Below are 13,185 nucleotides of genomic sequence, written 5' to 3'. Positions count from 1 at the left end.
CATGGAGGTGCAGTCGCCGCAAGCTGTGGGGCAGGCTCATTTTGAGCTGCGTGCAATCTCCCCTAATCTGGACCTCCCAATCAGATTAGCGCCGGGCAAGCCTACCTGCTCAATTGGTTGCCTAGCAACTTGTCTCCTGTTATGCGTCCCAGCTGCCCACATCTGCACAAGAACAGCGACAGGGCCCTCGCTGTCACAAATATTAATTAGAGTGCTCTACATCTGGTCTCGATACCCTGCAGGGATATTGACTCAGCACTCTCCTTATTATGAACAGTTTCATTTAAAGTTAATATTGGTTATTATAAGTGCGGTGAATGTTTTACAAAATACCGTATTTGGTAATCTATAGAACTGATTTTATTATTTCTGTATGCTTGTACGTTACTTGGGAGTTATTCTTAGACTCATTCTTGTGGCAATGATCTGTTTAATGCAGTACTGGGACCACACAACCTACATTGACTAAATAATACTGTGAATTGTGGGTTAGGGTTAGGTAATTGAATATGCATCAATTGGTAGTCAAACCAGTCGTTGTTCCCTAAATGCTCTTAACTCCCAAGTTATATGAACGCCAGAATTCAGTATGGCTTATTACATCTTCCTAATAGTTTATATTGTTACATCTCTTTGGAATAGGTACAAGCTTTGGGTGGATACCTGTTCAGAGATTTTTGGTGGATTGGATATTTGTGCTGTGAAAGCCCTCCATGGGAAGGATGGAAAAGATTATATAACTGAGGTAAGTCACGTACTACTAATAAAATACCATGTAATATAGGCTAGAAATACAAGTTGTTTACAGATTAAATAGCCTTTCCTTATCCAAACCTAAGACCCTGCTATCGTACTAATGTACAAACTTCAGCCTCCTTATAAATGGATAATTGGACTGTGTGCAGCAACGAAAAACGAAAACTCTGAAACATGAAAATGTTATTGTTCTTTGAATAATTAATGTACTTAAAAAACAGGACCTGCTTATACATAAGTAATGAATATTTCAAAAGCTCTGGTTCCTTAATTTTAGAAAACGCTAAGCTATATCATTATGCTTTCATTGCAAGTAAACTCTTATAGTTAATTAGGCAATTTAAAACACAATGTGGTAAACATTATGAAGCAATATTGGCAGAGAAATCATTTCAGCTGCCTGTTTTATATAAATTCCACATGCTATTTTCTTTTGCATGAATATAGACACAGAGAAGGCAAGGAAAATGTCCCAAATTACTGTGAAATGCATGAGTATTTTTCTGATGAATTACAAGTCACCCTGTTAGTTCTGTGTCAGTTGGAAGAACGTGACTGGTGCCATATGTTTGTATATTAACAAGGTTTTGAATAACCTTGGTGTATTAGCCTTTGTCTAAAGCCCTGAGATATCCAGATTGAAATCAAAACAGGTTCTGAATTTCCTAGACCCTGAAAGGCTACTAATGCATCGATATCCCTTTAGAGCATAGATATATTTAACAGCCTACTAAGTGCACATAAAAATCTGATGCAAATATTTATTTCCCATTGTTTTCAGAGGTTTTGCTTTGAGGATATACATTGCTCAATAGAATCAATTTCGATATTTATGAAATAGGATATTTAAATAGAATATTTGATACAAATACAGCTGGTTGGTTCCAGTGATTAGTCTGAATAACAATCAATATAAGCAAAATTACAAAATAAAACCAGTTACAAAATAAACCATTGGCACATGCAAAAAACACAAGTGTCAAATAAATCTGAATAAATCTGTTGAATAAATCAGTTATAATATCTAATGTGATGCCTTTCTGCACATGCCAGTCTATTTTTAAGGTAACAAGTATTAAATCCTGTGAAGTTGTCATCACTGAGTTCCGTGGTGGAAACACTGTTCAGATCAAACTTGCCCGCATTTGGTAAATGTTTATGTTATTTTACATCTGCAGGCGCATTACTCGTCCTTATAAATATCTCATTTCATGGACGACATTTTTCCATAAACAACTACAGGAAGCAGGTTACATTTTTTTTTTCTACAGTTAAGAAATACTGAAAGTCGTAGCTTTATGAAACCTATTGGTTACACAAGAGTGGACGTGGATATCCTTGCACTGGCAATTCACAGTCATGCATGAGGAGCTTGAAGATCTTTCTCTTTTCTAACCCTCTCTCTGTTAAGCTCATTTTACTCAGTCTGTACATTTCATAACAGAAGGGATTTCACAAAGACCAACACCCCAGCAAAAGCTTTATTAAAAACCACAGCCCTGACGTTGAACAAGGAGATGCAGGATAGTTTATTGTGCTGCAGTTAGTTATGTTTTAGACTCCAGGGAGAGGCTAGCTACTTGTGTGTGTGCCTGTTGTACTGCTAGAAGAGCTATTCTGCTAGAAGCCTATTAGGTCACTATTGTTTTTTTATGGTTAACAGTATTTTATTTTTTATTTCATTTAATAAAAGTGCACTTGAACCACGCACTCTGAATCCAGTGTTTTAGCACTAAAATCATTCTGTCTTTGTCTAGCACGGTCAAACTGTTACAAAATTCATACACACACATCACATTGTCTGAGTGATTCAAGATCCACTCAATAGGGCAGCCCTCAGTCCCCCAGTCGAGTTGGAAGACGTGTGTTCCTGGAAAAGAAATCCAGTCCACACAATAGCTTGTTTGACTAGCTAAATTACCTAAGCGCAAGTCACCAGGCGTGGTGCTGAATAAAGGGGTGTTACTGTCCAGTTGTAAGAGTAGTGTGTGTTTTAACAAGGCTGTTCATGTACCCAGTCTGATGTGTTCTACCACTTGTGGCTGGAAGAAAGGGTATGAACTCATATACAGCAGTATGTGCAGTGATGATTTCTTTACCGAAGTATGACAGTTATTTTGCAAAACCCACCAACTGAAATAAATAAAACGTGTGCCAAAAAATCATTAAAGCAGGCAAAATGGTAATACAGTATGCAGTTAATATAACAAGTTGACTTTTATGCAGTACCACAAGTTTCAAACTAAACTAAAAGCATTCAGGACTCTTTTTACACGGATAATGCTTTGCTAAGTTATGTACAGTATGTATGTACAGCTGTGGCCAAAAGTTTTACATAATCCTATAGAATTGACTACTTTTGCTTCATAAAGTCGCATGAAACCAGCTGAATAGTGTTAACATATTGAATTGCATACCACTTTGTAGTTTTCCATATACTTAACAAAAAACTGACAAAAATTGAAAAATGTGACATTTTGAAATCTAAAATGAAACACTGTAATACTGTTATGGCTTCTGGACGACTTTTGCAGTATCATTTTGTCATTCTCTGATTACATGATTAAATAAAATATAAAAATTGTGTTCATATAGTGTTTTTTTTTTTTTTTTTTTTTTTTTTTTTTTTTTTTTTTGTTTTTTTTTTTTTTTTTTTTTTTATTCTGTTTCAATCCTAAAATTCTAAGTGGTGTTAAACTTTTGTCCATAACTGTATGCATGTGTGTATGTGTGTGGTTGGGTGCAATAGTGGGTGTGGCTAGGTATGTTTATATCTCAACTCAATTTTGATACAAAAATATGCTTGAGGTAGTCGCACATTTCCTAAGACCTAGCCTGAACAAGTTTGATTAAACAGAGAACAACACTGAATGCTGCCATCGCAAGTGACCACTATGAAAAATGACTTGTTTGTGAATCCAAGAAGCTTTGCAGTTCCACAAGGGTGTGTGCTTACAAGCCTTGCTGCAAAACTGTTCCATTTCTACACTGTATATGTATACCTTATAGACAGAAACCTTTGTTGTTGTAAATAGGTCCAATGTTTATGTATACCTTATAGACACAAACCTTTGTTGTTGTAAATAGGTCCAAAGTTGGGCATTTGCAAAATAAAATAAGTAATACAGTTCGGAAATAATATTACTATAATTCAAAGCTTTGAAGTATTTTCAAGATGATACTTGATTGTTTTTTTTCCTTGTGTGTGACACCACCTCTGTAATTCAAGGCTCTTCCCCCTGCTTCCTGTATTCTCACACTGGACAGTCTGCAGTCAGGGATATTTTCAGCATCCAGCTACAGGAAGCCTGGCTGCTCTTGTTTTGAACAATTTTGGTGTCTGGCTACAGCCAAGACACATACAAGAGAGCAAAAGATCTTCCTTTATTTGTTTTTTTTGGTTTTTTTAAACTGTTCAGTTCCAGGGACACAATTACCCATTCTTGTACTCCATTCATACAGATCTATCCACCTATATTAAACAAGTATGTTGGTTGGGTTGGGCTAGACATATGATTCTGATTTCGTCTTCTCCAGAATTAGAAATCACAGAAAGCTCTTCAAAACCATCTGAATAAAAATATAACTATAATACAAGAAATGTTGGTTTACCATTTTTGCAATGCATGTTGGTGCCTGAGAAAGTTACTGGAATGACCGAGCTAGAGGGGGTGGTGTGGGAGCTATTCAGTTTCTGTGTTCATCTAATTGAGGGGTGTCCAAGGTTGGTCTTTCCACTTCTGGTCTTTGTTCCAACCCTGTTCTAAATTGTTTGATTGAACCAATTAAACCTCCAGACCCTGAAATAGTTACTGATCTCATTCTACCTGTTAAACCTGGAGTGGAATAATGGCCCTCCCGGACTGGGGTTGGACACCCCTGTTCTAATTCTTAACCTCTGTGCTGAATTGTGTGGTGGTTTTGTGATAGGGACCACTGTCTATAGGGGGCTGAATTGAGACCACTAAACTCATCTGACACATCATTAACACATTCAATAAGCTTCATTACCCAAAGTGAATTCTCATAACCAGTTCTCATATCACACTGCATTCCAGGTAATGGGTTCTTCTATGCAACTGATTGGGGAGCATCAAGCAGAGGACAAGCAGCTCATTACTGACATGGTCATCACCAAAATGAACCAGGCTGTGCCAAGGATGCCAATCCCTTCACCACAGAGACCCACTGCCACCCAGCAACCCCAGGTAAAGATGGAATGGGCTGCAATAAGGTACAAATCCAGCCTGCTTCCATTTGCAACCACCTGTGTATGTACTGGTGGGACTGAAAACAGTTTTGAACTGCAAAACTACATAAAGTAAGGTGTAGGAACTGCTAGACGCAAATCTTTAAATACAGCAATATACTATACTACTATGCTATCACACAAGAAAGTGAAAGGAGAATCTAAATTTAAAAAGAAAAACCACCTACCCTGGTATCACACGTGTATTACCAGGTGCGGCAGCTCCTACAGTACAGAATGTGTACATGTACATTAGTTTAATACTAATGAACAACTGCTTTGTGTAGTGCACCACCAAGTGTTGAAGCCTCACAGTTTTCAGACTGCCACCAAATCTGCCACCTGCATATACTGAGTGAGGATTCCAGGTCAGGTTTTCCTCAAACACTATTTTGTTCTCTGTCAGCAGAATAAAGCCATGTCAATTCAGCTTGGCTAAAGGGAGGCTTATATATAACACGCTTGCCCTCAAACCAGAGTGCAGATGGCTCCAGCCCTGCCTTTTCTATTTTGATAAGTATTAATGCCCAAAAAGACCAGTAATGAGAATTCAGTTTTGGTGTAAACCCCTCTCTTGGCTGCAATAGAGAGTCGCTGTAGTTTTTTTTTTTTTTTTTTTTTTTTTTTTTTTTTGCACAAATCAAATGCCATGGTCCCTAAGTGGTTAAATGACCTTTGTAGAATTGGATGACCTGCCAGTCTCTCGTTTTGTCTTTCAGAGTGGAGCATTAAAGGAAGGCCAGACTGACCCCAGCAGGCTCCCACCCCAGAGACCCCCACCTCAAGGTTGTTTACAGTACATTCTCGACTGTAATGGCATTGCAGTAGGACCAAAACAAGTCCAGGCAAATTAACTAGCCCCTAGTGGAAGTGAGAGTTTTTAGCCCAAAAAAAAGGAAAGAAAAAAGTTTTCAGTGCAATTGTTGCAGTGTTTCAATGCTGACCTGGACTGTGTTTTTTCTATGCAGTGTCAAAATGTACTGTCCAATTGTTTACCTGTCCATGTTTGTGCTTGTAATGCCTGCCAATGATGTTTCTATGTAAAACTTGTGACTTTTCAGGGCTGTTGTCGATGGTGTACATAACAAATTGTGCCTCAACTAAGTCCAGTGCTGCTGTGTATTATTATTAAGTAGTTTAGTATTTTTTTTTTTTGATTGATTGATTTTTTTTTTTTTTAAATTGATTCTTTTTTTTTTACTTCCAAAGTGTGCTCATGTTGTGGGGTGAAATGCAGTTTCAGACTTAAAACCCGTTGCTTAACTGTGCGTGTGATAGTTGTGGTATTTATTTTAGTTACAGTGATGTTTCATTTTTTTATTTTGCATGGGTGATAAAGAAATAGGTAAAGATAAATTTATTTAAGACTGTTTTTACATATGGGATCTATGTGGAAGGTCTCTCCTATAGTCCAACCTCATATATATATATATATAAGATGTTGGAAAGATGGAGATGCATAAAACGACTTCAATGTTGGCTGAACTACAGTATGAACAAAATGGATGTAGTCGACGTACTGAAAACAACATTGAGTTTGAAATACAGTACAGGGGGATAATATTTTTTCCATGCAATATTTTCTTCCAAAGCGTATGGACATGATTTTCGGTATGCTTTCACCTGTGCGAACAATCTATGTGTATGTATGCAAGTACAGTAAAATACCAACTGAAAGAAGTTTTCTCAAAATTTACCATGGAACCATGTATTAAAAAAACAAAAAAAGGGTGTTTGCCTTACAAAGCAAATCACACCAATGCGTACATTATTACAAATTATTGATTATGTTCTTAGCTCTCTTAATAGCCAGCAGATTTTTTTTTTTTTTTTTAGGATCTTTTGGGGAAACAGTTTGTTATTCAATTCTGTAACTAGGCCTGTTTCAGTCCCCACCATATTGAAGCCATATTCAGATTCACGGATCAAGCCTGCAAGGAGCTCAGGAGTTATTAGAGAAACAAACTTTCGCTGAAACAAACAAGCAAACATCCACACAAGAAAATGTAAAAGCAGTGTTCTGCGTGAGAGTTTGTTTTATTCTTCTCACATCAGTATTGATATTTTGTCAGTTAGCTAAAACTGCAAACTAATGCCATGATTATGACAGTTACTGGAAACTCATATTGCTTTTAAATTACTGTAAAGCATTATCTTGTATGTGGCAAGTGCAATACTTTCCAATGTATTAAGTATAACACAGTAAACAGAATATAATTGTATATAATAATATTGATCCATGCAAACAAAGAAGTATAAAAAGTTTTTAAATTAAATTAGCTGTTTATTTTATAAAGAGTATATGAAATAGAACGTCTAGGTTCATCCCACCAGTAATAATATCGCAGAATACTTTGAACCCTCATAGCCTGTGCTCATGATAATTTATGTAAGTATAGACACTCAAAACATTCACAATATTAATATATTTAGATTCAAATAGGGCATTGTGGTGATAATGGTAAAATACTCATGAAGCATTAGTGTATCAAAAGGCATTGCAGTCTCTGCATTTAATTGTGTGTTCATGCTTCGTGTATCTAGACCTATGTTGTTAATTTCAAGAAAGCAAGGTCTGCCATATTTAAGCAGTGTAACACAAACAAACAAATCTAGCTATTTGTTTATAAGAGTCATAAGAGATTGAAATGATTTGAAAAGCTATTATGCTTTATCTCTCAGTTAGGGTTGGTAGGTACAAGGGTGCATCTTTAAGCCCTGTTTACCAGCAATCTCAGAAATATCCTTATGTATCTTAAACAGTCAAACAGTGTTTTTTTTACCTGTTTGCATGCAGTGGTTAAACTAGTCAAGCTGTATCTAGTGGACTTTGTGAGTGTGACAATACCTACCTATAGTGGGGAATTTGTGGTGTTACTGTACAGCATGTCTATTAAAAAGAACGGTTTAGCTGTCATTTATATCAGAGTGCGTAGTAATCTAGTATACCTACCAAAAACAATCAGCATGCAAGCACGCACCTGTCAATTCAGTGTCACTGTAGCTCTTTATGAAAGTGTATTTTATGGCTGTAAATAATTTGTATTGAACCAGCCAATCTAGGGTTAATGTTTTATGGGCTTTCTAATGAAGTGGTTTCTGGTGTACTTTTCTATCCTGTGCAGATGTATGTGCAGTAAAATACATCTCTTGGAAATGCTATCAGTGTCATTTCAGAACAGCTACCTTATATTCTGAGACCAATTGGCTTGGATGTTACCACTGTATTAGTGTCTCAGTTTGTCAGTCAAAGTAATACCGTATTTAAGAACATATGTGTAAAGCCTTTCCCACTTAGTGTTGATGATTTTAAGGTCTGGACCTTTTTTTTCTTATACAGACAGTGTGTTAAAATGTAGTTCAAACTGTACGATTATCTCATAGTTTTTTGGGGGGGTTTGCATTGGAATCGTATAGACCTATATATTTTGTATATTTTCCTCTTTCATTCACCAATACATTGTAGGAGATTTGACTGTACAAAAATGTAATTCTCTTTTTATTTCAATTTGTTTTATGTATTAACAATAACATTTAAAATAATCATTTTGGATTATAATGATCATATAGCATGAACAACTAAACCAAACACAGAAATGGTACCAATACCCTGCAAAGCATTTTGTTCATTGCATCATTATACTCTAGATGCATGTACACATGCTAAATTGCCAATGCAAAATGTTAAATTAAATCAAAGTTAATGGCACAGCCGTATCTATTCTTATAACAGTTATGGCGGAATTATAATCTGGATTTAATCCAGGCCTGGTTGATTTACTGCGCACACATGGACTTTACAACAAGGCAACATCTATTACAAACAATGAAGTAACCAATTTCATTTTTTTTTATTGTGGATGTTTCCTTTTAGACAAGCAATGTGGCTTTTATCACATGAGGTTCTGTATTGCATTAACTTCAGTATTCCCGACCACTTGATTCAATCATGAGGAATAGGCAGATTTTAAAAAAACCCTTGATAACTGTCAAATGTTCTTTTGTAGGAAAGGACTCACAGGCAGCATTCAGTTACTTTGGGCTTTTCACTTCCCACAAGTCTATTACATGCTGCTGTGTATTTATACAAAGGTTTTGAAACATGTTTGTCTTTTTTTTTTTTAAATCCAGTACTTCAGTTTAATAGGTGCCCTGCTTCTTGTGTGACATTTTAGCCTCTTCCCTTTCCCTAGCAATAAAGCTTTCTTTGCAAGATCTGTATGTTTTGTGTTGCAATATTTGTTATTCTTTTATTTGGTTTTTGTTTTTCTAGAAGACCCATTAAACTAACATCCACCCACCCTCAACAACAACGTGTCGTAATTCTCTTGTGGTTAAACTGAGGACTAGGAGCCAAGGGTTACTGCTTTGAATCAAGTCATGTTTGGTGTTTTCAGGCCCACCTATTTAAGAGCTGGATGTTAGCCGAGTACAGTTTAGTTATAAGTGGTATTATGTCCAAATACAGCAGCAGTGGTCCGTATTTATAAAAGCTATCCTGTGTTACAGTAATGTTTAACTCTTGGGGATTAATGCCATTAATCTACAATTTACTATGTTCACCCCCCCCCCCCCCCCCCCCAATTTTCTTGCTAATTCTGCCCACTTATTATTTCCCCTCACCACTGCAGACTTACTGTTGTTATAATTTCTTCTATTGCTTTTATTTAGAAGTTTCTTTAGTTTTTTTTTCTTTGGTTTGATTTCACACAATTTTTTTTCAAGATTCTAAAAGCCAATTAGCTTTAAAAGTAAATTACCAAGGAGTAAGAGAATGATCGCTCTCCTGAACAGATGAGATGATCGTGTGGTTTATCAAACAGAACAATAACACTTACTTAATATTTTCATAATGCTAAAGCACAGGCTAATGTTGAGGAATATAGGCTAAACTATCAGTGCAGCAGGATGTTAATTACACTGCTGATCCCCTGTCGCAACATCATTCACATATCAAAAATTAAAATGCTGCCATTTTACAAATATGCATGTTCCCTTTTTGAGATTATGTATGACTATTAGTATCATTTTATCATGTTTTTTTTGTTTGTTTTGTTATTAGGGAAATAAAATGTGGTAAACAGAATCCTTGTGTGTCGCTTATTTGTTGGTTAGATTAGATTTTAATCTTTCACCCAGTTATAAAACCATGCAGGTTCCTTGAGCAAAAACTCCCAACCTCAAGCATTTTGAATAACAAACACCTGAAAAATAAACAAGCATTCTCTTAAAAACAGTTCTGCATGTTTTTCCTCCTTGCATTGCTTATGGTGCATGCACCCTATGAAACTGTAGTGCAATAGACTGGTTCCAGTATTTCCCCTCTGCTGTTAACTGTGTGGCTTCCTTTGTATTCTTTAAAACATTATTGGTTGTCCCGCTCCCCACCCCCATGTCTGATATCTAAGAAGCAAAACGGCATTCTAAATGACGGTTTGCTTGCTTCCCTGAATATGTGATCTACACGTCTTGTCTTACAACTTTTTAAAAGCTGATGTCTTATAAACATTTTATAAGACCAAAAAAATAAAAAAGTGCTGGATTTAAAATCTATGTGCTGTTTTAAAAACGTTGTAACATTTTGAAGTGTTTCTTGTACTGAACCTAGGGGGCCCAGTGCAACCCCAAGGATTGCAATCTCAAAGTCAAGCACCACCGTCAGAGCAAGCTCAGAGCCTGTCTACACAGGGAGCCAGCCCCCAGCAACCCCCTGCCCCTACCACACAGCAGCCCCAGCCCCAGGGACAAGGGGCTCCCCCTGCAAGAATGACAGAAAATCAGCTGAGACAGTCACCGACTCAGCCTGCCCGTCAGCAGAAACCTCAGCCACATCCACAGCTGAAGTAAGGACTGTTCAAGTGTTTATAGTGGGTGTGTATACTGTAGGTGGAGGATGGGAAGGGAAATTACAGTGAAAGGGACATTTTTATCATGATTACTTTAACAGCTGTTATTAAAATTTAGTTTCTATTAAAGGCATCATCATATATATATATAAATAAAATAATAATAGTGTAGGGAAAGAGGCTTGAACTGTTGAACGCTGGACAAAGTCCACTTGTTTTCAGTGACTCCATCCCTGATTTTATTCCCTACTTGTGACCCTGATGTCAGTACTACAATCTCATGATAGATATGTTACTCTTGTATCCCTGCAAGCTAGCTGTCTCGCAAATAATGACATTTAAATAGAAGTAGCCCCTTTTGTAAACATTGGCCATGATTTATCAAGGAGTTTGATACCTTCTGAAGCAGTCGATTGAAATTAATCAACACCTATCTAATTGCATCTCAGGTGTAACTGTCCCTTTGAATTCGGACGCTTGCTGTATGCGTTGTTTGTTTCATAGGTTTCTGAACCTAGACTATTTCATGAAATGCAGGCAGTTTCCTTAAGCAGATTCCCTATGATCAGCATTAACGTCTGTGCTAAGATGCCTTCCACGTAAAGTGGAGGCCACAGCATTATCCAGTTATCTGCTACAGTGGAAAACAATCCACGACAGATGGCAAAGAATGCCAGCCTTGATCAACTGAGCCCATTGTGTTATACTGCCACCTTGTGGTACTGCACTCATGTTGACAAAGTCTAATAAATAAGGAGACCCCTGCTAGAAAGGAGTCATGTACACAATGCAAGATTCCCCAGCAGTATTGGAAATGAAAGTTGCTTGTGTTCTAGCCCTACTACTAGATCTTAATGATTTGTTTAGCATTGCAAAGCACTCACAATGCATATCAGTGATTCTCAAGCTGAACATAGTTCTTTGTTTTACAGCAAATCCCAGTCTTTGACCAACGCTTTCAACTTCACGGATTCCTCCTTCTTTCGCTCCAGCAACGAAGACGAAACCAAAGCAGAGAGTATCAGGAAGCTACGGAAATCCTTCGCCAGCTTGTTTTCAGACTAGCCAAACGCCTGAAAAAGATGAAGCTGAATGTTCGACAGTGAAGCTGTAGTGTGTATCTATCAGTGGTCTATACTGTGATCCCTAAAGTGAATTACCTGTTCCTTGTGTTATGAACTTTACTGTGGATTAAGCAATATATACTGTAAAGATGCAATTGGTTATCATGAAGCGCAGAAATGCATATCTAGCAAAGGACTAGTGATACAAACTAGGTTTGTAAGCTGTTATTGATTTTTGGTACTGGAGTGGTTCAGCAATGGGGGGGGGGGGGGGGGGGGGGGTGGTCCTTTAGATTCTCCCATTGTGATATTGTGGCCTTATTGTAACTGTATTTTCTCACCATAAACACATTGCCGTCACTATTCTTGCAGATATTCAACAGAGGAAATGCACATTTCAGGTCATTGTTGTCTGTTTTGTGGCAATACTTCCTCTTCCGTTCTTGAGGCATCATGAATAAATGAATATAAAACCTCATGGCTCTGCTCAATGCAGAAATATAAATGCTGTGTAACATATAGAGAAGCATCTCATCTGTGTTTCTACTGTTCAGTTCCCGCTGTGGTTAAACTTGTATTTAAAAGTACCTTGCATGGTCAATGATCTGACTACCTTCCTGTTCACTGTGCAGCTATCAATAAATATGTTAATCAATATGTAGCCCATCGTTAAGTGAGCAGTAATCTGTTGATCAGCAAACAACTGATACAAAGTTTGGGAAGTAAGTTTTTGAACTATGATTTAAGGTGTCGACTATTTATTTCACTCAATCTTTCATTATGTCTGATCCTAAATAGCGATGACTTCCGTGCACTGACCAGCATGCTAATGTTTGTGATTAACGTGACATTATATAGTACTTTAGTTATACAACCTAAATGCAAACAGCAATGCAAACCAGAGATGCAGAGATGTTTAAAACACTGTAAGAGTATTACTTCTACCTACACTTAGTGACAGACCTGTGAAAGCATAAAGAACAATCATTTCAGCACTATGCTAACCAAGAACAAACTGGTTCAGGCAGTCATAATAATAGGTAAAGTGGTCTTTGTGACGAACGCCTCTTGCAAAGACTGTCTAAGGAGGTAAGCAATGCAGCAAAAACAGAAGACACAGCAAATAAAAGACACAAAAAAGATATATCTCTTTCATTGTTATGTGGAGTTGCTATACTTTAGCTGAATTCCACAGCACTGACCTTGTTGAAACTGCTGCAATTTACAGAGCATGGAGCCCCAAGAAATGTCTGATGCCGTTCCTTAGCAG

General features: G+C 37.1%; 1 protein-coding gene across 1 annotated transcript in view; it reads left to right on the top strand.

Annotated features, from left to right (window-relative positions):
- The window catches only part of LOC121298008 (synapsin-2-like), a 79,526-nt gene extending 66,984 nt beyond the window's left edge, over window positions 1-12,542 (top strand). Inside the window, exons 9-13 of the mRNA XM_041224692.1 lie at window positions 643-745; window positions 4,815-4,964; window positions 5,725-5,791; window positions 10,614-10,848; window positions 11,784-12,542. Coding sequence (XP_041080626.1) covers window positions 643-745; window positions 4,815-4,964; window positions 5,725-5,791; window positions 10,614-10,848; window positions 11,784-11,916 — 688 coding nt within the window. The 3' untranslated portion in view covers window positions 11,917-12,542. The remainder of the gene's footprint in view (window positions 1-642; window positions 746-4,814; window positions 4,965-5,724; window positions 5,792-10,613; window positions 10,849-11,783) is intronic.
- The last annotated feature ends 643 nt before the right edge of the window (window positions 12,543-13,185 follow it).

Source organism: Polyodon spathula, chromosome 23 (genome assembly GCF_017654505.1).
Source record: "Polyodon spathula isolate WHYD16114869_AA chromosome 23, ASM1765450v1, whole genome shotgun sequence".
Lineage (NCBI taxonomy): Eukaryota > Metazoa > Chordata > Actinopteri > Acipenseriformes > Polyodontidae > Polyodon > Polyodon spathula.
Note: the sequence above shows the minus strand (reverse complement) of the source record. Positions and strands in the feature narration are given on the sequence as shown.